The sequence below is a fragment of the Ictalurus punctatus genome, chromosome 22 (assembly GCF_001660625.3).
Source record: "Ictalurus punctatus breed USDA103 chromosome 22, Coco_2.0, whole genome shotgun sequence".
NCBI lineage: Eukaryota > Metazoa > Chordata > Actinopteri > Siluriformes > Ictaluridae > Ictalurus > Ictalurus punctatus.
Genome location: NC_030437.2, coordinates 5,368,797 through 5,394,917, shown reverse-complemented (window position 1 = coordinate 5,394,917; position 26,121 = coordinate 5,368,797). Strand labels below are relative to the sequence as shown.

The following is a 26,121-nucleotide window of genomic DNA, read 5'->3' as shown; positions in this document are numbered from 1 at the left end:
ATAGAACGCACTGACATCACCAAAATGCTGGTTTCTTCTTTTGTGATGCTTTTCCAGGCTTTCACCGCAGGTACTTTCGGTTGTTTTGTGGGTTTCTCCCTTCAGTCACCTCTTCAGGAGGAGAAATGCTGCTCAATTGGGTTAAAGTTTGGTGGTTGGCCAATCTAAAACCTTTCACTTTTTCCCCTTGATAAACTTTTTTGTCGCGTTGACAGGTTGTTTTGGATCATAGTTTTGGTGCATGATAAAGTTGCTCCTGATAAATTTGGATGAATTTTACTGTAAATTGGAAGACAAAATGTTCTTGTAAACTTTTGAATTCATTCTGCTGCTACCATCATGAGCTGCATCAATAAAGATTAGTGAGCCTGTTCCAGAAGCAGCCATGCAAGCCCAAGTCATGACACTACCTCCACCATGCTTGACTGATGAGCTTGTTTTGGATCATGAACATATCCTTCTTTCTCCACACTGTGGCCTTTCCATCACTTTGGTAGAGTTCTTGGTTAAAGAACTTTTGTGGCTCATCTCTGTATTCCTTTGCGAATTCCAAGCTGGCTTTTCTGATTCTTACTGCTGATGAGTGGTTTGCATCTTGTAGTATGACCTCTATTTTTCTGTTTTCGAAGTCTTCTTCAAATAGTACATTGTGATACCTTCGCTCCTGCCCTGTGGAGGTGATGTCACTGACTGTTGTTTTTGGGGGTTTCTTCACAGCTCTCACAATGTTTGTGTCATCGCCTGTTGTTTTTCTTGGCTGACCCATTTGGTGTCTGTTGTTCAGTTTTCTTTTTCAGGACACTCAAAATTGTTGTATTGGCTATGCCAAATGTTTGTGCAATGCCTCCGATTCATTGTCCCTCTTTTCTCAGCTTCAAAATGGCTTGCTTTTCTCTCCAAAAGACAACTCTCTGATCTTAATTTTGGCTTATCCTTTTTAACAATAAATGCAGTCTTCACAGGTGAAACTGAAGGCTAAAACCAAGAGTAGACATTCAGAGCTATTTATTGTTTAAACAATCACTCTAACAAGACTCACCTGGGTGACAAGAAACACCTGTTGGTCACATGTTCCAATATTTTTACTCTGCTACAAATTGGGTGGTCTGCTACAAAATGTGCTGTGTTCTATGCCCTTTAACACATCTACATATACAGTATCTCACAAAAGTGAGTACACCCCTGACATTTTTGTAAATATTTGATGATATCTTTTCATGTGACAACACTGAAGAAATGACACTTTGCTACAATGTAAAGTAGTGAGTGTACAGCTTGTGTAACAGTGTAAATTTGCTGTCGCCTCAAAATAACTCAACACACAGCCATTAATGTCTAAACCGCTGGCAACAAAAGTGAGTACACCCCTAAGTGAAAATGTCCAAATTGGGCCCAATCAGCCATTTTCTCTCCACAGTGTCATGTGACTTGTTAGTGTTACAAGGTCTCAGGTGTGAATGGGGAGCAGGTGTGTTGAATTTGGTGTCATCGCTCTCACACTCCCTCATACTGGTCACTGGAAGTTCAACATGGCACCTCATGGCAAAGAACTCTCTGAGGGTCTGAAAAAAAGAACTGTCGCTCTACATAAAGATGGCCTAGGCTATAAGAAGATTGCCAAGACCCTGACACTGAGCTGCAGCACGGTGGCCAAGACCATACAGCGGTTTAACAGGACAGGTTCCACTCAGAACAGGCCTCGCCATGGTCCACCAAAGAAGTTGAGTGCACACGCTCAGCGTCATATCCAGAGGTTGTCTTTGGGAAATAGACGCATGAGTGCTGCAGAGGTTGAAGGGGTGGGGGGTCAGCCTGTCAGTGCTCAGACCATACGCCACACACTGCATCAAATTGGTCTGCATGGCTGTCGTCCCAGAAGGAAGCCTCTTCTAAAGATGATGCACAAGAAAGCCCTCAAACAGTCTGCTGAAGACAAGCAGACTACGGACATGGATTACTAGAACCATGTCCTGTGGTCTGAAGAGACCAAGATAAACTTATTTGGTTCAGATGGTGTCAAACGTGTATGGCGGCAATCAGGTTAAGCATGTCAAGCATGGTGGTGGGAGTGTCATGGTCTGGGGCTGCATGAGTGCTGCCAGCACTGGGGAGCTACAGTTCATTGAGGGAACCATGAATGCCAACATGTACTGTGACATACTGAAGCAGAGCATGAGCCCAGCATGTATTCCAGCATGATAACGACCCCAAATACACCTCCAAGACGACCACTGCCTTGCTAAAGAAGCTGAGAGTGAAGGTGATGGACTGGCCAAGCATGTCTCCAGACCTAAACCCTAATGAGCATCTGTGGGGCATCCTCAAACGGAAGGTGGAGGAGCACAAGGTCTCTAACATCCACCAGCTCCGCGATGTTGTAATGGAGGAGTGGAAGAGGACTCCAGTGGCAACCTGTGAAGCTCTGGTGAACTCCATGCCCAAGAGGGTTAAGGCAGTGCTGGAAAATAATGGTGGCCACACAAAATATTGACACTTTGGACCCAATTTGGACATTTTCACTTAGGGGTGTACTCAGTTTTGTTGCCAACGGTTTAGACATTAATGGCTGTGTGTTGAGTTATTTTGAGGGGACAGCAAATTTACACTGTTACACAAGCTGTACACTCACTACTTTACATTGTAGCACAGTGTCATTTCTTCAGTGTTGTCACATGAAAAGATATCATCAAATATTTACAAAAATGTGAGGGGTGTACTCACTTTTGTGAGATACTGTAAATACCAGGAAATAAAAGCTGAAATTCTAAATTCCATTCTCATATTTATCGTTTCAACTCAAACCCAAATATCTTCAGTCTACAACAAAAATGAATTGGATTTCTTATCATTCCAGTGGTTTCTGAGGGGACCGTATACGTGTGAGTGTGTGGTAGACAATTCATTAAGAAAAAATGAAAAAAATATTTTGTACTATTATACTATAAACATTACCCTTCCACTTTCTACAATCTCCTTCTGCAGGTCTGTGGATGTCAACACCAGGAGACGGATAGCCTAAAAGATGGACAAAAGAAAACGCATGAAGATATGGGTGCAAAAGATATAACAGTACTGAGAATTAGGAGGAAAGAGAAAGAAGAATCATCATTAGGAGAAACTGACTGATCATTACTCTGATCATTTATAAATTCTGCCATCTTACCTTCATGAGGTCAGTGCAGCTATTCAGTATTCTAGAAGTGAATAACACAGTGCATTAAGGAGCATGTAATGAAACAACCAACTGGATTTAAATCTCTAGTGTCAACAGAGGTTAAAGTGAGATGGAGAGAGATCTGACATAATCCGGTCAGCAGGTTGATTTTTTTAATGAAGCTACATATGTTTTTACGCAGTTTTAAATGATCTAAATGAATGGACAGTGAGAAGACGATTTTTATTTTTATTACTGAAATAAAATTATTCAAAATTTCAAATTTGCCTGAGACTCAAGAACAAGGGTGCTCTGATTGTTAAAAACAGCATCAAATGCATACATTATCCATCAGGATAAACCCTTTACTCATCTTCTAATGTTACGAACATTAAAAGCCAATGTGTGGAATAACTGCAGAAGAAATAATGGTTTCATCAAATTTTTTTGATAACACTGAGCCGATTTTATTGAGGTCAGTTCACATCCTGCATCTACTTCAAAAGTTTAGTTTGAAGCCAATCCAACCTCACAAAATATTTTAAACAGATTAAAATCTGTAGCATGCACTGGACCATTTTATTGTAGCACAAGTGCATCATAACCCAAACACACATGTATAGAATGCAGAACACTGATTCTGATAAAGACAATAATCAGACACAGAGGTTTACATGGCTGTTATTTTTCTATTTAACAGATTAATGAGGAAAATACCCACTTCGTTAGATTGTATAGAAATTTCTTTCCGGTTACTATCAATCTATATACTGTGCACAGACTAAGGTGTATATATCGCAGGTGTATTTATGACTGCATTTAAACATAGCTACTGAGGGACCTACAAAGGGTTGTGGGGAGCCTATCCCAGGGGACTCAGGGCATGAGGCAGGGGACACCCTGGACGGGGTGGGGCGGGAACGTAGTCTCTCAAAATCACTTCAAGTCTTGCTGATTATAAAAAATACTTGAGTTAATTGTCCATGTTCATATTTAATAATGTGTGATAAAAAGTACCTTTAATTAAGTCGTCATCATCATATCAAAATTTGATTATCAGATTATGTGCACAATTTGAAGGAGTGCAAAAGGAATAATGCCCACCTCTCATTCACTTCCAGCTTGACTCCTTCAGTGTTTCTTCTGGCCTGATTCATCATCTCCTGCAGGCAGCCCAAGAGCATGGCAAATCAATGGCAGAACAAAATGTAATTACACATCCTGGAAACATATTATACTCGATCCAATTTATACACTCTGTTAACAGTTTATTAGGTACACCCACTTAGCTTATCTAACATTTTATCACAACTGATAATTCTATATCTCTTTGTAGGTTGCTTCTGGGTTTTTGTGAAAGTCAATTCGGAGTAGAGCATTTTGTTCTCTGGTTGCTGAATGGGAGAAGAAAGAAAAATGCCTGTAACCGTTAGCCTACTGGGCCTTCATCCTGTTTTTTGTGAAAATCCTAAATTAGTTCTGGTGCAACCAGATTCCATCAGCATTAACATAAAAAGTGTCACATGATCTAATTATAAATATACCTGTTCCAGGAACACCACAAAGTTTGTTAGAAAACATAGCAAAAAAAAATAAAAAACCCCATCATGAAGGCCAAGGAGCTATCAAAACAAATCCAGGACAAAATCCAGGTTTGGTTATAAATGATATCTCATACTCCTGAATATCCTACGGGGCACCATTAAATGCATAATTTAAAAAAATAGAAATATGGCACAATATGGCAGTGCCATGACTTGGTCTAGACCATCCATTATAAAGTCAGTGACATATATAAGAAGCACGTTTATCAAACATGCTGGTAAAAACAGTTCATCTGGATGAAGGTGTCCAAAATCTTGGTCAATAAGTGCTTTAAACTTACATCTATTCTCCTCACTGCTTCTTCTATAGCAGCAGAAGTGGCAGCCATTTCTTTATCTACCATGTCTCCAAGCTCGTCCCTTCCAACATCTACTCCTTTAGGCCTTAGGTCCTGAGACAAGGTGCGAGAAACAAGAAATACAGGTCATAAGAATAGAAGCATATATAGTGTAATGTAACTGTATGCATATCCTCTCAGTGTCCATTTTAATAAACCGTATCTCTGCTACATCTGCTATATCCTGAGAATTTGCAGCTCAGACAGTGGAAGATGTTTTGCTAGATCACTCCTAAAGTTTCAAATAGTAATTCAGGGATTCTCTTACGATTTGTAGTGATTCTAATAGTACCATATGATAAATACTGCGGCAACATTGAGGAAGAAGATTGACCAGACTGCAGTCTTAAAACAATACACATGGTCTTTTATTGGCAAACTCACACTTACTACACAAACACAGACTTAACAACAGAACTAAAGTAGAATTAAACCAGCCAGCTGAAACCGGCTAGGGAAATAAAACCCACTGACTCTCAACTGGACGGTCAACAAAGAAACGACCAAATAGGCCATTATAACATGCACTGGTACAGACAAAACACTATGTGACCAAAAGTTTTTGGACACTTGGCATCACATCCATGTGTTCCCCAAACCATTGCTACAAACTTGGAAGCACACAGCTGTCTAGAATGTCTTTGTATGCAGCAGCATTAAGATCTCCCTTCAGTGGAACACAGGGGCCCAATCCTGTTCCAGAATGACAATGCCCTTGTGCACAACTCGACATCCATAAAGACAAGGCTTGCAATGTTTGGTGTTGAAGAACCTGACTCCACCAAACACTTTTGGGATGAATACTGACTATGCATGAGGTCTTCTAACCTGACACCAATGCCAGACCTCACTGCTCTTGTGGCTGAATAGATATAAATCCCCACAGCCACATTCCAAAATCTAGTGGAAAGCCTTCATAGAAGAGTGGTGGATATTACAGCAGCAGCAGGGGATGGACTCTACATTAATGACCATGGTTTTGAACTGAGATGTTCAACAATACTAAAATGTGAGATTTTGGACTTCAAATTGCACATGCTATATAAACAAAAATCATCCTCCTCATCATCATCATCATCATCATCATCTCCTCCTCTTCTTGGGGCCCTGAGAGTTAGCATGTAGGAAGCAAAAAAAAATTCACCTTCATTGTAACGATTTTTCTTTTTGTTATGGTGTGTATTGTGCCTCACCTGTGCAATTTGCAAGACCTTCTGAATCACAACACGAACAGACGCTGGATCAGCACTCTTTATGGAAACTTTAGACTTCAGGTCTTGTAGAAAGTTTAAGCTTTGAGTAGCACATGCCCTGCAGTTCTCCATCAATCCTGCACACACCATAAACAACAACTTGCCAGTTAAATCCACTAGCTGACTTGGGTGACACAGCACACATAGGAAAGCAAGCAAATTGACATTAAATTGAAATTGATATTGTAAATGCACTGTTTTTTTTTTTTTTGCTGTTTGCACATGTGTTTAATCTACTTCAGTCTTACGATCAGAAAGATCTACAGGTGCCATGTGCGCAGTTGCGCTCCCATTGATGATGGTGTCAGCAGTAAGGTGAGAAAACTGAGTCAGAGCCCTCAGCAGAGGCCCAGCATCTGGTGAGAAAGAAAGAAAGCGGAAACTATTTACAAAAACAGGTCAATAGGAGTTCATAGATAAAATCACTAGGATATCATTCATGTATAATGTTGATTACAGCAAAACTGTACAAATGATATATACAAAATGCATTTTTGAAACAGGAAGAAAGACAGTAGGTAGGTAAACAAAGCAAAAACACCTTCCATATTCTTCACATAGTGGTAGTGGCCAGCTTGCATTTTAGTCACCGAGTCCAGTGCGGCTTCTGCACGGCTGACAAGGTAATCTAAAGAGAGAAGATAAGACATACGTTTTCCTTGAATTTCCCCTTCAATCTAGGTCTTCTTGCTATAGGAAGACATTTTGGTTTTTTACTGAGTTTCAAGATATAATTTAGGTTCAGCATGGAGAGGTATGAGAATCTCTAGTACCTGGGGAGCTAGTGCAGCGGATATGCAAAGGATCATCCACTTTGGCCACAGCATCCTCAATGATGATTTCTGCCTCAGTTACTGTACCATGCAACAGGGCAAACTGCTCATCAAGCAACTTCTGCTGCAACTGCTCCTCACGGTTGAGCTACATATGCACAAACATTTATTGCATTAATGCATATGATCAATATTTCTTCTTAACATATACAACATTCCTTAATCAACGGTTTAATGATGACTGAATTGTGATATAAATGCATTATAATCTATTTCATGATATACTGAACAACAACAAATACTACAGAGAAATCACTTAAGTAATCATAATGGTCTTAACAAATTAATGGTAAGAAATTGAACAAGAATTAGACAAAAAGATAAAGAAACTTAGTATGGGATAGCTTTTCCTTTTCATTTCTTTAAATGATTAAGCCTTGTGGGTAAAACCTGTGGACAGCTTTTTATTTATTCTATCTATTTAATTTTATTTTATTTAAATTAATTAATTTAATTAATTAAATGTACACCCCAACAAGCGATAGTTTGAATTTTGATTTTACCTTTGGGTATATAATGAATTACCGTAATTTCCGGACTATAAGCCGCTACTTTTTTCACACGCTTTGAACACTGCGGCTTAAACAATGACGTGGCTAATTTATGGATTTTTACGGGCTAACGAGCTTCATGCCGCCAAAACATTTAGCCCCGTCACATCGGACCAATGAAATTACCGAACAGGTCACAGTGGACCAATGAAACTGTTCGAATTAAATCAAAAACGCACTCACACTAAATTCTTCAGATCAGTCATTTTGCGCTTCATGCACACCCCCTCATCACGGAAAACACACGAAGAAATGCATATGATGCAGCTTTCAAGTTAAAGGCGATCGATCTGGCTGTCGAAGAAGGAAATAGAGCTGTTGCACGTAAGCTTGGCATCAATGAATCGATGGTGAGACGTTGGAGACGGCAGCGTGAAGAACTGACTCAATGCAAAAAGACAACAGAAGCGTTCAGAGGTAAGAAAAGCAGATGGCCTGAACTTGAAAACGTTCTTGAAGACTGGGTGAACACAGAGAGCAGACAGCCGAGGTGTTTCCACTGTGCAGATCCGACTGAAATCCAAAACAATCGCCAATGAAAAGAAGTTTGAAGATTTTAGAGGTGGACCATTGTGGTGTCTCAGATTTATGAGACGAAAAGGCCTGTCCATCAGGGCACGGACGACTCTGTGTCAGCAACTCCCTCCCGACTACGAGGAAAAAGTTACAAACTTCCGCAAATTCACTCAAACAAGGATAGCCGAGAATTCCAACGGACCAGACGACATCATAAATATGGATGAAGTACCTTTGACATTTGACCTGCCTCTTACTAGGACTGTTAACAAAAAAAGGTGAATCGTCCGTCAAGCTGAAAACAACCGGCCATAAGAGAACGCATTTCACTTGTGTTCTGAGCTGCACAGCATCCGGACAAGAGCTTCCACCAATGGTGATTTTTAAGCGGATGACGATGCCAAAAGAAAAACTCCCTAAAGAAATCGTTGTGAAAGTCAACAAGAAAGGGTGGATGATAGAAAGCCTAATGAAGGAATGGCTGACAGTGCAGAGTGCAGATTCTGTGAAAGCAGCCATCAAGAGGACAAACTCAATTCCAGCTGAGATTCCTGGGGGCACAACGAAGTATTTGCAGCCACTCGACATCAGTGTGAATCGTGCATTTAAGTGGAGTGGGAGGCTTGGATGACTAGCGGCGAGAAATCATTTACCAAAACTGGCCGCATGCGAAGAGCAACTTTTGCTCCAGTCTGCCAGTGGATCCTAACAGCGTGGAGCAGTGTCAAAAAATCTATCACCAACGGGTTTCGAAAGGCTGGACTGCTGCATGATGAAGAGGACAGCACACGCTCAAGGGCGAATTTGCCTCGAGACGTAAGTGACATCGAGAGCGACAACAAAAGAGAAACTGAGGAAGTGTGTGACGAAGTACCGGTCATTCTGAGGCTGTTCAATTCCGACACTGAAGAAGGCGACTTTAGTGGTTTTAGTGCGCAGGAGGAAGATGAAGATAGCGATCAATGACTTTTCCTGGTAGGCAACTGTACTTTTTTAACCAGCCGTGTTACAGGCACTGTTCGGGGAAAAAAGCATTTACGGTACAAATTTAATTAAAAGTTTAAAAAATCTTTCTGTGTAAATATCTCATGTTACAACGTGGACACCTGCGGCTTATAGACAAGTGCGGCCTATATAATGTACAAATTTTTTTTTCTTTATAAAGTTATTGGGTGCAGCTTATATTCAGGTGTGCTCAATAGTCGGAAAATTACGGTATAATGAATTTCCTGTCCACATAATTGCACTTTTTAACCATGTAGTTACACATGGTAATTATTTATAATTGCACTATTCGTTATCACGCAGATGTGGATGCTCTCCTTCTGAGTCTGGTTCCTCTCAAGGTTTCTTCCTCAGATGATCTCAGGGAGTTTTTGCTCGTCAACGTTGCCTCTGGCTTGCCATTTTGGGCTTGTCCCGTTTTTTTTTTTTTTTTGCCCACCTGTGAGTGTATTAGGTTCCACAAACCATCCCTACACACTGTACACACTGGACTTTGGCTTTGGACAAATCTCTGAATGTTGGAGTGGCCAAGCCAAAACCAAGATTAGAACTCTACAGAACATCTATGGAGAGACCTAAATATAACAATTCACAGATGTCCCCCATCAAATATGACAGAGCTTGAGAGTATCTGCCAGGAAGAATGAGAAACACTGCCTAAATCCAGGTGTACAAAGCTTATAGAAACTTACCCAAAAAGACTCAAAGCTGTAATTAATGCCAAAGGTGCTTCTACAACGTAGGGTCGGAATGCTTATCTAAATGAGAGATATCAGTTTTTCATTTAACAAAAACTTATTTTTGCTTTGTTGTTGTGGGTTATTGTGTTGACCTTTATGGCAAAAAAGTCAATTTACTTATTTTTTAATTCAATCTTTAACAATAAATTTGGAAAAAAACTTCAGAAGTCTGAATACTAACCAAACCAACTGTACGTAAAGCCACTGTGAATAACCATGAATGTGACCAAGAATGCATTTACACAGCTCAGTCCCTCTCAGACACCTAGCTATTTGGCCCACGTTTGCATGCTGTTCAAGATATATATTTGGCTCTAACTGCTGCTGTAAGGGCAAAAGGCTAAATGAAGTTCGTGTGTGTTTACTCATCCGACACCAATTTATTAGGCCTAGCATAATTGCAATACATGTTATACTACTTCTATAAAACAAGGCTTTTATAGTCTCAGTGGTTTAACTGAGACCTCAAACTGTAGTACCTCAACTTTCAACTTGCACCCATGGTGATCATATTTAGCTAGCAATTCTAAATCAATGACCAGCAGATGCTCTTATGGGCAGACCAGATGACCATGATGTGTATAGTGTTTTTTCCCCCCAGACTCATGGCTGAGAGAGCCCTGGGATTGATACAATTGGTGAAGTTTAATGGCTATTTTCAAACCCAGGAGCACTCCAGAGAACTGATCCATAGTCTTCATAAATACAATGGTCTGTCAGCATCAGGTATGGAAACTAGTTGCACTCAGAGCTGCATACAGAGTAACATGACTGGTTTAACTGGTCACCTTTCTTCCATTACTACTACATCCAACTTGTACAAGTTGGATGTACAAATGTGTACAAATCCTAGACTTTCATAGGACTCAACCCCTAGAATTAACTCTCCTTTTGTGTGCAAAAATGCATGTCTTGTATTTTTGCATAGCTAAAAACTTCTTATACAATAATGGCTCCTTGTTTGTAGGTATTTCTGCACAAGACATATGAAATTGCACAATTGATCCATGGTTCATAAGCAATTCTTACAAAAGAGTGTATAAATACTTGACCACAAACATAACAGGAAAATACTGTCTCATTCGCTTATAGTGGGAACATCATTTCCTTCATTTCTGCAATGCTCTGTTCTGAATTTTGCCACCTCCTAAAAATCCACTACATTGATTGTACTCCAGCCATACTCATACACTACACTGCTTGTACTCCAGCCATACTCATACACTACACTGCTTGTACTCCAGGCACAGCACCTTACAGTGAGTTGCCCAGTTGCTGCCACTTTCTTGTTGTTAGTGTCACTGCACAGGCAATTGGCTTGCTGCTCTCACAGTTCCTAACATTAGTCTTCAAATGGCTTAAACCAGTGGTTTTCAAAGTGGGGGTCGCCAGGGGGCGCCCAGGGGGTCTCAACAATTTGGTGTGAAAAATAAATAAATATGTTTTCTCTTTCTCACTCTCAGACAACCACACACACACAATCAATTCCTAATGTAATGTAAAGATGTAATTATTAATTAAAAAAAAAAAAGGGGGAATATATTCAGAAGTCTGTATTTTTAATGTGTTTTAAAGACATCTTGCAAAAGGGGGGTCTCGGTCAAATGTTAATGCCATTTGGGGGGCCTTGCCCTGGAAAGGTTTGGGAACCCCTGGCTTAAACCATCAACCCTTCATCGTAATGATGGTCTGATTCTTATGATGAGTAAATCTGGTGATTGTGACTGTGTAATATCGCACACTTTACTTTGGGGCATTTATGGAAAATACTGATTTGATTTTGTTCATTAATTTCATAAATAGCTGTAGATGTGCTAAGTGGGCCATCTTTTCACCACATGCAGTGATGGATGAGGGCACCTCCCTGCCTACCTCGCACAAACTATTAAACTTGTGGCCCTGACTAATGCATTCTAGCATTTAACCTCACTGCTACCATCTACAGTGATGCTTGAAAGTTTGTGAACCCTTTAGAATTGTCTATTTTTCTGTATAAATATGACCTAAAACAACATCAGATAGACAAAGAGAAGTAGACAAAAAGAACCCAATTAAACAAACAAGACAAAAATATTTATACTTTGTCACTTATTTATTGAGGGAAATTATTCAATATTACATATCAGTGAGTGGCAACTAAACGTTTGCGGTAACTGTTGATCAGTCCTGCACATCGGCTTGGAGGAGTTTTAGCCCGTTCCTCAGTACAGAACAGCTTCAACTCTGGGATGTTGCTGGGTTTCCTCACATGAACTGCTTGCTTCAGATCCTTCCACAACATTTCTATTGGATTACGGTCAGGACATTGACTTGGCCATTCCAAAACATGAACTTTATTCTTCTTTAAGCACTCTTTGGTAGAACGACTTGTGTGCTTAGGGTCGTTGTCTTGCTGCATGACCCACTTTCTCTTCAGATTCAGTTCACAGACAGATGTCCTGATCTTTTCCTTTAGAAATCGATGGTATACTTCAGAATTCATTGTTCCATAAATGATGGCAAGCCGTCCTGGCCCAGATGCAGCAAAACAGGCCCAAACCATGACACTACCACCTCCATGTTTCACAGATGGGATACGGTTCTCATGCTGGAATTCAGTGTTTTCCTTTCCCCAAACATAACGCTTCTCATTTATCCACAAAACATTTTTGCAACAGCCTTCTGGTTTGTCCATGTGATCTTTAGCAAATGCAGAGGGACAGCAATGTTCTTTTTGGAGAGCAGTGACTTTCTCCTTGCATCCCTGCCATGCACACCATTGCTGTTCAGTGTTCTCCTGATGGTGGACTCATGAACATTAACATTAGCCAATGTGAGAGAGGCCTTCAGTTGCTTAGAAGTTACCCTGGGTTCCTCTGTGATCTTGTGGACGATTAAAAGTCTAGCTCTTGGAGTAATCTTTGTTGGTCGACCACTCCTGAGTTGGGTAAGTTGGGTATCTTAGCAATCTTGTATTTCTTCCATTTGTACACAATCTGTCTGACTGTGGATTGGTGGAGTCCAAACTCTTTAGAGATGGTTTTGTAACCTTTTCCAGCCTGATCAGCATCAACAACTCTTTTTCTGAGATCCTCAGAAATCTGCTTTATTCGTGCCATGATACACTTCCACAAACATGTGTTGTAAAGATCAGACTTTGATAGATCCCTGTTCTTTAAATAAACAGGGCGCTCACTCACACCTGACACAAACACCCGACTTTAATTTTACCTTCAATTTAACTGTTAATCCTAGAAGTTCACAGCATTTTATCACTCACAGATATTAACTATTGCATCATTTTCCTCAATAAATAAATGACCAAGTATAATATTTTTGTCTCATTTGTTTGGTTCTCTTGTTCTCCTTTTAGGACAAAATCTGATGATGTTTTAGGTCAAATTTATGCAGGTATGATGTAGGAAGGCTCATACACAGACATCTCGGAGGCAAGGGCTCAAGACAAAAAGAGCAAAATCGCTCACATATTACACATATACATGTACTTCCATGCACGTCACAAAAACTTATGCAATAAGTATGTTAGATGCACTACTGAGAGGATCTAACACACTTATTCCATTAAGCAGTGTGTCCGAGAGGCGTGAATGGAAGGAGAACGTGTAATAAATACTCCACAGCTGGAAAGGCAATTCTCAAGTCCTCTTAGTGCCTGACGCAGTGCTCTGTCAGAAAGACAAAATGTGAATGCACTTTGCACTGTGAAGTGCTGACACCACCTGATGTTTACCTCTAAGAGGAGAGCTCCGAGAGGAACCAATGTAGGCTGCAAGAGTCAACCTCAAATTGAGGAATCCTTACCTGCAAATGTCAGTAGCACTGCCTCAATGGGTGCAGTTCCCCAGTTATGACAAATTGGCCTTTGAACAGTTCTAAACCCAGCCTACCTTCTCTCTCAGTTTTCCCTGGAGTTGTCCCAGCTCCTTGTTGCTCCTTTCCCTCTCTTGCTGGAGAGAGGACTCCTTCAGCTGGGCTGCCTGCTTCAGAGAGGATAGCTCGGCCTCCTTCTCACTCACATTGCGCATCAGGCGCTCCTTTTCTGTCTGCATCAAAGTTATGGAGTTGCTCAACTGCTCACTGCCCTACAGGTGATGCAATTAGGAGCATACAATTAAAAAAAAAAACATTCAAATACATAATACCACTTAATTTTTCCAGATAAACACAAACGCTCATACATACCTTTTCACTAGACTGTAATATCCCTTTTATTGCTTGGATCTCTCCAATCTTCTCCTCCAAATCTCGTCTCAATTTATCCATTTCAAACTTTTGCTCCTCTAGCTGCAAAATGTACAACATAATCATGGTGAGGTGTCCTTCAATAACAAAGCAATAGGACAAGCTCAATTCTTTGATTTTCTTTATTTAGCACACCACTCTTCCACTTCTTTAGAAGCGCTACGCACACCCCTCATACCCCGGATGCTACTGGTCAACTGAATGCCCAGGCACTATATTGCAATCTTGTGGTGCAATGACAAAACCCAACACATGGTTTCAGTGCAGGAGGCAGTTCGGAGTTGATTTGAGCAAAGACCAAACCAAAACCCATCTGCTTGCTGACACTTAAAAAATAAATAAATAAATAAATAAATAAATAAGTGGATGAATATGTGTGTGTGTGTATCTGTGTGTGTGTGAGACCTTCATGTCAGACTCCTGTTTGATCCTCTCCACTTCAAATGATAACTGTTGTTTAGTTCTAGCCACCTCCTCCTGGGTCTGCTGTGTAGCTGACAACATCTTCACTGTGTCTGCACTCTGCAAGATAGAGACATAAATATTTTGGCATGCTGTTATGTCTTTCTAAAAATTACACAAAGTCGTACAGCACATGTATGCACGCCCACCCACCTTCCTAAGTAACTCTGCATGGTTGGCTACCAACTCTGCATGCTTCTCCTTTAGCTTGTTATAGCGTAGCTCTGTAGCTTGAGACCTCTCTGTAGAGAAATCGTTCCAGCGTTATTTTATTACAGTAACTCTGAGTTATTGAAAATTTTAGTGACATGCATAATTCAACCACATGTATGTAGAAGCCAGTGTTAACGCACTCTCAGCTTCCAGAAACGTAGCTTGCGTCATCTCATGTTCTGCATTGCGTCGTTGAGTAGCCGCCAGTTCCATACGTAGCTGCTCATTCTCTACAAGGGCACGCTGTTTTTGCACTCTCTGCTCCTCCAGCTCTGCCTCTAAACTGTTGATCTGAGATTTCAGTTGAGTGATGTAGCGTTGAGCCTACGTTGGGGGAGGAGACACATGAATATTACATATGCCCACACACACACACACACACACACACACACACACACACACACACACACACACACACACACACACACACACACACCCCTAACTGTGCATGAATATCTGCAGGGTTGTTTTTATTAACATTAGTATTATTTTATTATTATTTAAAATATATCTATTTTGTGGCTTTTTGTTTTGTTTTGTTTACTTCTTTTCAATTCAAAATCCAACAAAATGCGCAGAACAGGAGTGCTGTGTTGGAAACTACAGCTTTGAGATGTCTACGGTGAAAAGTAATGATGTTTTTCCAGCGCTGTGGTTGAATTTTGGCCCATTCCTTTTGACAAACTGTCTACAATTTCACAAGGTTACGAGGGCCTCTGTGATGGAATTGCAACTTCGAAATCTTATATAGAAACCATCGATCAAAATAAAAGTCAGGAAATTGGCTAGGCCATGCAAGCACCAGTTTCTTTGTTGAGTTATTTTGGCAATACGTTGGGTCTCCTCAAACACCACTAGTTTGTAGCATCCACCTGGATGATGCAACGGCAGCCAAACACACCAGCTATTAGTGAAGAGGAGAGAGTGATGTAGCCAATTGATGATGGGAGATGGGGATTATTAGGGGCCATGACAGACAAGGGATTTTTAACGACCACAGAGAGTCAGGACCTCAGTTTAACGTCTCATCCAAAAGACGGTGCTGTTTTTACGGTATAGTGTCCCCGTCACTATACTGGAGCATTAGGCCCCACACAGACCACAGGGTGAGCATCGCCTGATGGCCTCACTAATACCACTTCCAGCAGCAACCTTAGTTTTCCATAGGAGGACTCCTATCCAGGTACTGGCCAGGCTCAACCCTGCTTAGCTTCAATGGGAAACCAGGCGAGAACTGTAGGGAGATATGGCTTTGGCTAAATCAAAAACATGTTTGATATTTATGATTTGGGATTGGGGAGACTCCGACTCGATTCACAGCAGTAAAATAATTGTAATTGTAAAAGCCGGTAGCAACAAGCCTCGAATTGGGCCACTGTTGACTGATTGTTTAAAAAATTAACAGATCTGAGTGTATACTCTTGGTTTCAGCTCTGGGTTTCATCTGTGAAGACTGCATTTTTGTTCAAATGGATAAACCAACATGAAGACCAGAGAGCTGGTCTTAGAAGAAAAGCAGAGAAGAGGGGAAAATTGAAGAGAGTCATTGCACAAGCATTGGGCATAGCCAGTACAACTATCTGGAATGTTCTGAAAAAGCAAGAAACCACTGGTGTACCAACAACCAGACACCAAACAGATCAGCCAAGGAAAACCACGGCAGTTGATGGCAGAAGCATGGAGCTTTCACAAAACCTAAAAACAACAGCCAATGACATCAACAACCTCCACAGGGCAGGGGAGGGGTATCACAATCCATGTGCCTATAAATACATTTAAAATGATAAATTGTTGGTCAAGTAAAATGTTTAGGAAAAAAGTGCTACTCAATCATGACAATTATGCAAAACCCAGCGACTTGTTCCTAAATGTGCCTATCTTTTCATATTTATATGTAAATAGAGAAAAGTAAACTTGCTTCAAGCTGAGAGGGACAATAGAAAATGAATAAATTTAATAAATACATTAGCAGAGGTGTGGTTAAATGGTCTACACTTTATATAGCGCTTTTTTTAAACTTAGCGGTTATACAAAGCACCGATGGCAGGTGCTAACCCCTTCCATTGGGAGCAACTTGGGGTTCAGTGTCTTGCCCAGGGACACTTCGGCATGTGGGCCAACCCTATGATTAGTGGACAACCCGCTCTACCACCTGAGCCACAGCCGTCCGGTTAAGTCCTTTGAGGACCAAGTTTGCACAGCAGAGTGAAATTTTTATGGTGACATAAAATTGGAGTTCACTTACAGATTTTTATATTGATTCTGACAGCAAATATAAAATTCAGCAAATAAAATTCTTGACTGGTGAATTTTGTGTAGCATGAGCAGAATCGGTGATGAAGGTAGGAGGAGGCCGGTTTTTGACCATGTGCCTTACCATCGCTACATTGTCCACATGCATCAGGACATGATGGATAGACACCACCCCTGACTATTATTCGATGTTCATAGAGTCACAGTTAACCAATATCTGTAACTGACCTTGTTTTTATCTTTTTGTAACTGTTACAGTTAATTGGTTCTACCTGATTCTTGTTAACCCTGTGTAATTAGTCAAATTAGACCATCTGTGTTTCTACTGTTTAACTGCTGTAATTGTGATGCATCTTTCTTTAGCTTTGTTTCTTACCTCAGCTTTGATCCTCTCAACCTCAGCTCGAAGTAGCTCAATTTCATGCTTCAACCTTTCAATCTGAAGGTCCCTATTGAGCAGAACAAACAAACATCATGGAGAAAATGAGAACTGAAAGAAGCTAATTCAAAATGGCTTATTGTAAATAAGTAGCATCATTTGAATAGTTTAGTACCTGTCATCAAAGCCATTATTTGGTGGCCCAAATGTCTGATCAAATATGTCAACCTGTCCAATAAACAAACAGCAAATTAAAGCTTAACACACAAATAGTTGAAAATGTTTGTTACGCATGTGGAAATGCCTGAATGTCCAACAAAAATCTCTCTTAGACTCTTCTGTTCTTCTTTCAGAAGTAAGAATACCGGTCATGTTTAAAAGAAACACAAACAATTTTGAGGATTTGTCCAGTCTTAAGATGCCTACACAAAGTGACAATACGGTCACTAACTCTGACCCCAGCAGTCACACCTGGAGAAATGTGTGTTTCGGACTAAATAAAATGCACTTAATTACACCAGAATGCCCTTAAACTATATAAAAGAGGTTTTGAAGTTGTAGTGTTCATGAAGGTTGTAATCAAATATGAGCTCTACTCACTGTTTGGTGTGTGCAATATCTTACAAAATTTCAGATTCAGACGGGGGTCCAGGGGGTCTACTGATTACAGGCAGTATTTAGAGTCAAATTTCAAAAGTTTTCGTCAATAATGACGGAATCACAGAAGCCGATTCTGTCAGCGCCCCATTCAGACTGCAAAATTACCTGCATGCAGTTCACCAGCAATATTTTTATAATAATGACAGCAACTTATAGTAAAGTATAAACCGCTTCTAAAAATAATCGATTCTTCCCTTAGCACTGGCTATGTACCAAAATCCTTCAAATTAGCAGTTATCAAACCCCTGATTAAAAAATCTGAACTTGACCCCTGTCAACTGTCCAGCTATAGACCAATATCAAATCTCCCCTTCACCTCCAAGATCTTAGAGAAGGTTGTAGCACAGCAGTTATGCTCGTACTTGCATAGGAACAACATTCATGAAATGTATCAGTCAGGATTTAGACCTCATCATAGCACAGAGACAGCGCTGGTTAAAGTAGTAAACGACCTTCTACTGGCCTCTGATCAGGGTTGTGTCTCCTTGCTTGTGTTACTTGACCTTAGTGCAGCTTTTGATACTATTAAATCATACTATTCTACTTGATAGATTAGAAAATGTTGTTGGTATTAAGGGAACAGTCCTCTCCTGGCTCATGTCTTATTTGTCCGATCGTTATCAGTTCGTAGATGTAAATGGCGACTTCTCCACGCATACTGAGGTTAAATTTGGAGTTCCACAAGGTTCTGTTTTAGGCCCACTGCTTTTTACTTTATATATGCTACCTCTGGGTCAAATTATTCGTAAACATTAGCTTCCAATGTTATGCTGATGTTTATGCAGCTGTATGTTTCAGCGAAGCCAGAGGACAGACAGCAGCTTAGTAAGGTTGAGGATTGTGTAAAGGACATTAGACGTTGGATCCTTATTAACTTCCTTTTACTTAATGCTGATAAGACAGAAGTACTTGTACTAGGACCACGTGTAGCTAGAAGTAAACTTTCTGATCACATGGTTACTCTGGATGGACTTTCCGTTTTATCATGTGCAGCAGTAAAAGACCTCGGTGTGATTATTGACTCCAGTCTTTATTTGATGCTCCTGTAGATAATATTACTAGGATAGCCTTCTTTCATCTCAGAAATATTTCTAAGATAAGAAATATATTGTCACTACATGATGCAGAAATATTAGTTCATGCATTCGTCACCTCTAGACTAGATTACTGTAATGCCGTACTGTCTGGATGTTCCAGTAGGAGCATAAAAAAACTCCAGTCAGTCCAGAATGCAGCTGCAAGAGTCCTAACTAGAACCAGAAAATATGACCACATCACCCCGATCTTTTCCACACTGCATTGGCTCCCAGTGAAATCACGCATTAATTATAAAATACTCCTACTGACCTATAAAGCACTAAACGGTCTAAACGGATAAATTCACACATTTAAAATCTGTATCCTGTGTTCATATATTCCGGTAAAGCTGCTGTGAGACGATGTCCATTGTAAAAAGCTCTATACAAATAAAATTGAATTAAAGTGGCCATGAGATACTAAATCTAGGTCATGAAATCATAATGCGTGAACAAGATGTATAGTAAGGTTTAGCAGTATTCCTTGCCAATATAGATTTGAAAAAGCTTTGTTGAGTAAATAAGCTGTGCGTTTTCTGATGAAGCTAAAGTTTACATTTATTTTAGACGTTCATGCTCCTATAATGAGGCCAATATGTCACAGATTTTGTTCAAAAGGCTCACCTGTGGTTGGGAAGCCATGCTGACTGGAGAAGCTTCACTGACATCTATTAGCGGTTCAGGCTCATCATCTTCCTCAGGCTCCTCCTCATCTGGAATAATAACCATGGGCTTCACATGCTCTGCTAGGGCAGAGGCCCGAAGGAAGTTTGGAGGGGACTGCAGACAAATTATTGATTAGATCGACAGACAGAAACAGACACACACAGAGACAAACAGATACGCATATATGGATGACAAATTAAAGGAAAAAACTCAGCATAATGTGTACAAAGTATGTGTTGGGCCACTACAAGCTTCCAGAACAGATTCTACAAGTCTCTGAAACTGTGGAAAACATATTCCCTAAATTGATGTTTTGATACTGTCTAACACATCAGACCAAAATCTCCCATAGGTGTTCAGTGAAGTCTGGTAAAAGCTACAGGAGCATCAAAGCCAGAATATCCAGTCTCCTGGACAGCCTGTACCCCAAAGCTCACAGGTCATAAACAACCGTTACAGTGACACATTGTTTGTATAAAATGCACTTTTTCACTTTACAGGATTTTATTGGATTTTTTTTGCTTCTATTGCAGAACATACAGATTAGTACAGAACATTACAGATTACCTCATGTAAATATGACAAAGAGTATAATACAGTTCATGGCACATATGAACACTTTAAAAAGGAATTAGTAGCCTTGGGTACAATTTGTGCAGCATCATAAGGAAATTGGTTGGTAAGGTTTACTGAGCATCTTGGAGAATCTGCCACAGTTGTTCTGAACGCTTTGACTGTCACACTTGCTCTTGTTTTTGCAAAACCCATTATGTTTTTTGTCTGAAAAGTGGTCTATTACATAACATGTGGATTTCTTTACTGACAAATATTTTTCTGTTACATTATCTTTTTTGTTAGGAAAAAGTAACGTTTGGAAATCTAAAATGTTGTAGAAGTAAACAACATAAAACAAACATCCATTTATCTGATATATCTATCCATCCACCAATCAGCCACAACATTAAAACCACCTGCGTAATATTGTGTAGGTTCCCCATGTGCTGCCAAAACAGCTCTGACCCATCTAGGCATGGACTCCACAAGACCTCCGAAGGTGTGCTGCTGTGGTATCTGGCACCACTTTTTGTAGGTACTAACCACTGCATACTGGGAACATCCCACAAGACCTGCCATTTGGGAGATGCGCTTACCCCATCATCTAGCTATCACAATTTGGCCCTTGCCAAAGTCACTCAGATCCTTACACTTGTCCACGTTTCCTGCTTCCAACACATCAACTTCAAGAACTGACTGTACGCTTGCTGTCTAATATCCCACCCCTGACAGATGCCACTTTAATGAGATAATTGATGTTATTCCCTGTCAGTGGTTTTAATGTTGGCTGATCGTTATATACGGTCACATGAAAAAAAAAAAAAAAGTGTACACCCCATGGAAATTGTTGGCCTTTTTGACATGCAAATATTTGATTCTCTTTCAAACTGTGCCAATTAATAAAGTTGATTCACTATCAAATGACACCTAAAATCGACATTTTGTAGTAATTTTCACAATTTAAATGAACAAAAAACAGATCAAATGGAAAAAGTAAGTATACCCCCTACAAAACCATAAGATTAGAATCAGGTGTTGAAGATTAGGCGACAGTGATTAGAACCTGCTCAGGGACTGCAGGTGGTACCGGTATTATTTATACCCCTCTCACATCTAGTGTCTGGTGTTCCCTTTGTTATAGAGGTGTGTGGTGTCATCATGCCAAGATCTAAAGAGGTCTGTAAGGCCTACAGAAAAAAGGTTGTGGATGCCTATGAGTCTGGAAAGGGATTTAAAAAGATCTCCAAATGATTTGAAATACATCATTCCACTGTAAGGAAAATCATCTACAAATGGCGCAGATTTCAAATGACGGCAAATTTATCCAGGTCTGCCCGTCCCAGCAAATCTACCCAAAGAGCAGACCATCTGATGCAAAAAGAAGTCTCTAAGAACCCCAAAATTTCATCACAGGATTGGCTTGAGACCGTTGGTGTCAAAGTGCATGCTTCTACAATCAGAAAGAGAGTGCACAAATTTGACCTGTATGGGAGGCGTGTCAGGAACAAGCCATTGCAAGATTACAGTTTGTCAGTGAGCATATAGGCATAGACCAGGCCTTTTGGAATAACGCGCTCAGAAGAATCAAACATAGAGGTGTTTGGCCACAGTAACAGCAGACATGTTTGGCTTCATACCAACTGTGAAGCACAGTGGTGGAAATGTTACAGTTTGGGCTTGCTTCACTGCCTCAGGGACTGGACAGCTTGCATTCATTGATTCAACTATAAATTCTACATCATATCAAAGAGTGCTTGAAGGTAATGTAAGGCCATTTGTCGGAAAGTTGAAGTTGAACCAAAAGTGGACCTTTCAACATGATAATTATCCTAAGCACACTAGAAAATCTACCAAGGAATGGCTCAAAAAGAAGAAATAGAGGGTTATGGAATGGCCTGGTCAAAACCCCAGATTTTGAATCCCATAGAATTGTTGTGGGGGGATTTGAAACAGGCAGTATAATTCTTTCAGTTGCAAGACAACCCTCAAACATCTTGCAACTGAAAGAATATTGCATGGAAGAGTGGTCAAAAATGCCAGCAAGACAAAGTCTAGGTTGGTGGACAATTATGCAAAATTAGGCAATACTAGCTTCTGAGGCCAAGGGTGTACTTACTTTTTCCACAGAAGTACATCGCATCTATTTCTATTTCTGTTGAATAAATTATTGAAAAAGCTCATTTTCCTTGTTATTTTTTTCACCGTTTCAAAGATGATGAAATGTTTGCTTGTCCATATGTCTCAAAAAAGGCAACAATTTCCATGGGGTGTACTTATTTTCTGTATTTGTGTATACCAAGACAAAATAGGGTGTCTAAGACTTTTGCACAGTTCTTTCCAGTGTATATACACATTGTAATTATATTATATACTGTTTATATAACCAGAGCAGTCTTTGTGAATGATGCTCCAGACCGTTGTGCAACAATAACGAGCCATATTTCAAAGTCTCACATTTTTCTTATCAATTTGTTTAAAATCAAAATCTACTGGACCAGATCTGCTCATTTTATAATGCACACCAAAGAGCATGACAAGATGCATGTCTGTAAACTTGTAAAAAATCTGTACTTGTTATGTGTCTCCACATATTCATTTTGTGTTTTCCTTTAATTTATCACCCACCTGTATATGTACATGCATTCATATGGTATTTTCAGAAATATTTTCTTACATCAGGTAGCCTTGGAATCTGGATAAGCCTTTTGAAGTACATCATGTCTCTTGCCTTATTAAAAAATGTCTTGAGACTGAAAAAAGGGCACAAATAAATATCCAAACACATTTAGTGTCTTCGACTTAAAAACACCCCTTCATGTGCAACCTGTGGATTTGAGTTTAGGTTTCTATTGCCAGAACATTCAGGATATTAGAGAACATTGTAAAAGGGTTAGGGGACAAAATCTTTCACTTAAAAAGTCCCAATAACAGATTAATGAACTATTACTGAATTGTATTACACCAGGAACTGCCGCTTAATTCTCTCTAGTCATTAAATGTCTAATTTATGAGATGTATTTAAAAAAACAACTTTTAACACCTTTATTTCAGAGCTCTGTAATTTTCACACCAACACACTAACCGCTCTACACATAAAATTTGTCACATACAGTGAGGGAAAAAAGTATTTGATCCCCTGCTGATTTTGTACGTTTGCCCACTGACAAAGAAATGATCAGTCTATAATTTTAATGGTAGATTTATTTGAACAGTGAGAGACAGAATAACAACAAGAAAATCCAGAAAAACGCATGTCAAAAATGTTATAAATTGATTTGCATTTTAATGAGGGAAATAAGTATTTGACCCCTCTGCAAAACATGACTTAGTACTTGGTGGCAAAACCCTTGTTGGCAATCACAGAGGTCAGACGTTTCTTGTAGTTGGCCACCAGGTTTGCACACATCTCAGGAGGGATTTTGTCCCACTCCTCTTTGCAGATCTTCTCCAGGTCATTAAGGTTTCGAGGCTGACGTTTGGCAACTCGAACCTTCAGGTCCCTCCACAGATTTTCTATGGGATTAAGGTCTGGAGACTGGCTAGGCCACTCCAGGACCTTAATGTGCTTCTTCTTGAGCCACTCCTTTGTTGCCTTGGCCGTGTGTTTTGGGTCATTGTCATGCTGGACTATCCATCCACGACCCATTTTCAATGCCCTGTCTGAGGGAAGGAGGTTCTCACCCAAGAGATGACGGTACATGGCCCCGTCCATCGTCCCTTTGATGCGGTGAAGTTGTCCTGTCCCCTTAGCAGAAAAACACCCCCAAAGCATAATGTTTCCACCTCCATGTTTGACGGTGGGGATGGTGTTCTTGGGGTCATAGGCAGCATTCCTCCTCCTCCAAACACAGCGAGTTGAGGCCAAAGATTTTGGTCCATATTGGTCTCATCTGACCATAACACTTTCACCCAGTTGTCCTCTGAATCATTCAGATGTTCATTGGCAAACTTCAGACGGGCATGTATATGTGCTTTCTTGAGCAGCGGACCTTGCAGGCGCTGCAGGATTTCAGTCCTTCACGGCGTAGTGTGTTACCAATTGTTTTCTTGGTGACTATGGTCCCAGCTGCCTTGAGATCATTGACAAGATCCTCCCGTGTAGTTCTGGGCTGATTCCTCACTGTTCTCATGATCACTGCAACTCCACGAGGTGAGATCTTGCATGGAGCCCCAGGTCGAGGGAGATTGACATTTCTTTTGTGTTTTTTCCATTTGCGAATAATCGCACCAACTGTTGTCCCCTTCTCACCAAGCTGCTTGGCAATGGTCTTGTAGCCCATTCCAGACTTGTGTAGGTCTACAATCCTGTCCCTGACATCCTTGGAGAGCTCTTTGGTCTTGGCCATGGTGGAGAGTTTGGAATCTGATTGATTGATTGCTTCTGTGGACAGGTGTCTTTTGTACAGGTAACGAGCTGAGATTAGAAGCACCCCCTTTAAGAGTGTGCACCTAATCTCAGCTCGTTACCTGTATAAAAGACACCTGGGAGCCAGAAATCTTTCTGATTGAGAGGGGGTCAAATACTTTTTCCCTCATTAAAATGCAAATCAATTTATAATATTGTTGACATGCGTTTTTCTGGATTTTCTTGTTGTTATTCTGTCTTTCACTGTTCAAATAAATCTACCATTAAAATTACAGACTGATCATTTCTTTGTCAGTGGGCAAACGTACAAAATCAGCAGGGGATCAAATACTTTTTTCCCCTCAATGTACACTGCCCTCATGGAGATCAAACAATTGCAAACAACACAGGTTTATCAGAAAAAATATATATCATTGTTAAATATAAGTGTGCAACAATTATTGGCACCCCTATGAATTCATATGAGAAAAATATATTTGATGTATATTCCCACTGATATTTTACATTTTATTTAGCACACCTGGGTGACTAGGAACAGTAAATTGTTCAACCATGACTTCCTGTTTCACAGGGGTATAAATACAAGGCAACACATAGGCCAAATTTTCTTAGTCATTCATAACAATGGGTAAGACCAAGGAATATAGCTGTGATGTGCAGCAAAAGGTTGTTGAGCTTCACAAAATGGGAAGTGTCTATAAGAAAATAGCACAAGGATTGAAAATGCCCATTTCCATCATCAGGGCAATAATTAAGAAGTTCCAGTCAACTGGAAATGTTATGAATCAACCTGGAATTGGACGTGTGTCTGTATCGTCTCAACGCACTGTGAAGAGGACGGTTCGAGAGGCCGAAAATCTCCAAGGATCACAGCTGGAGAAATGCAGAAGGTAGTTGCGTCTTGGGGTCAGAAAGTCTCCAAAACTACAATCTGAAGTTGTCTGGAAGGGTTTCAAGAAAAAAGCCTCTACATTCATCCAAAAACAAACTCAAGTGTCTTCAGTGTGCCGACACTACTGGAACTTCAAATGGGATTCGGTTCTATGGTCAGATGAAACCAAAATAGAGCTTTTTGGTAATAAACACCAGAGGTGAGGACACAGAGAGGTAGCCACATGGAAAAGTACCTCATGCCCACGGTTAAATATGGTATATATGGTGGCTCTTTAATGTTTTGGGGCTGTTTTTAAAGATGGGATAATACTTTATTAATTCCCAGACTGAGAAATTTGGGAACATCAATGAGAACAGAGAA

The 26,121-nt window shown here is 40.2% G+C and overlaps 1 protein-coding gene across 2 annotated transcripts in view; it reads right to left on the bottom strand.

Moving 5' to 3' along the window:
* hip1rb (huntingtin interacting protein 1 related b) overlaps positions 1 to 26,121 on the bottom strand; it is a 68,548-nt gene that overhangs the window by 8,796 nt on the left and 33,631 nt on the right. For both annotated transcript variants that reach the window (XM_017452176.3, XM_017452177.3), the window contains exons 10-26: positions 23,175 to 23,250; positions 19,904 to 20,059; positions 17,719 to 17,771; positions 17,541 to 17,613; positions 15,052 to 15,235; positions 14,852 to 14,940; positions 14,642 to 14,758; positions 14,177 to 14,278; positions 13,882 to 14,076; positions 7,123 to 7,270; positions 6,891 to 6,977; positions 6,598 to 6,705; positions 6,290 to 6,426; positions 5,040 to 5,150; positions 4,259 to 4,317; positions 3,164 to 3,194; positions 2,953 to 3,015 (exon numbers count right to left, since the gene is read on the bottom strand). In XM_017452176.3, coding sequence (XP_017307665.1) covers positions 2,953 to 3,015; positions 3,164 to 3,194; positions 4,259 to 4,317; positions 5,040 to 5,150; positions 6,290 to 6,426; positions 6,598 to 6,705; positions 6,891 to 6,977; positions 7,123 to 7,270; positions 13,882 to 14,076; positions 14,177 to 14,278; positions 14,642 to 14,758; positions 14,852 to 14,940; positions 15,052 to 15,235; positions 17,541 to 17,613; positions 17,719 to 17,771; positions 19,904 to 20,059; positions 23,175 to 23,250 — 1,789 coding nt within the window. The remainder of the gene's footprint in view (positions 1 to 2,952; positions 3,016 to 3,163; positions 3,195 to 4,258; positions 4,318 to 5,039; positions 5,151 to 6,289; positions 6,427 to 6,597; positions 6,706 to 6,890; positions 6,978 to 7,122; positions 7,271 to 13,881; positions 14,077 to 14,176; positions 14,279 to 14,641; positions 14,759 to 14,851; positions 14,941 to 15,051; positions 15,236 to 17,540; positions 17,614 to 17,718; positions 17,772 to 19,903; positions 20,060 to 23,174; positions 23,251 to 26,121) is intronic.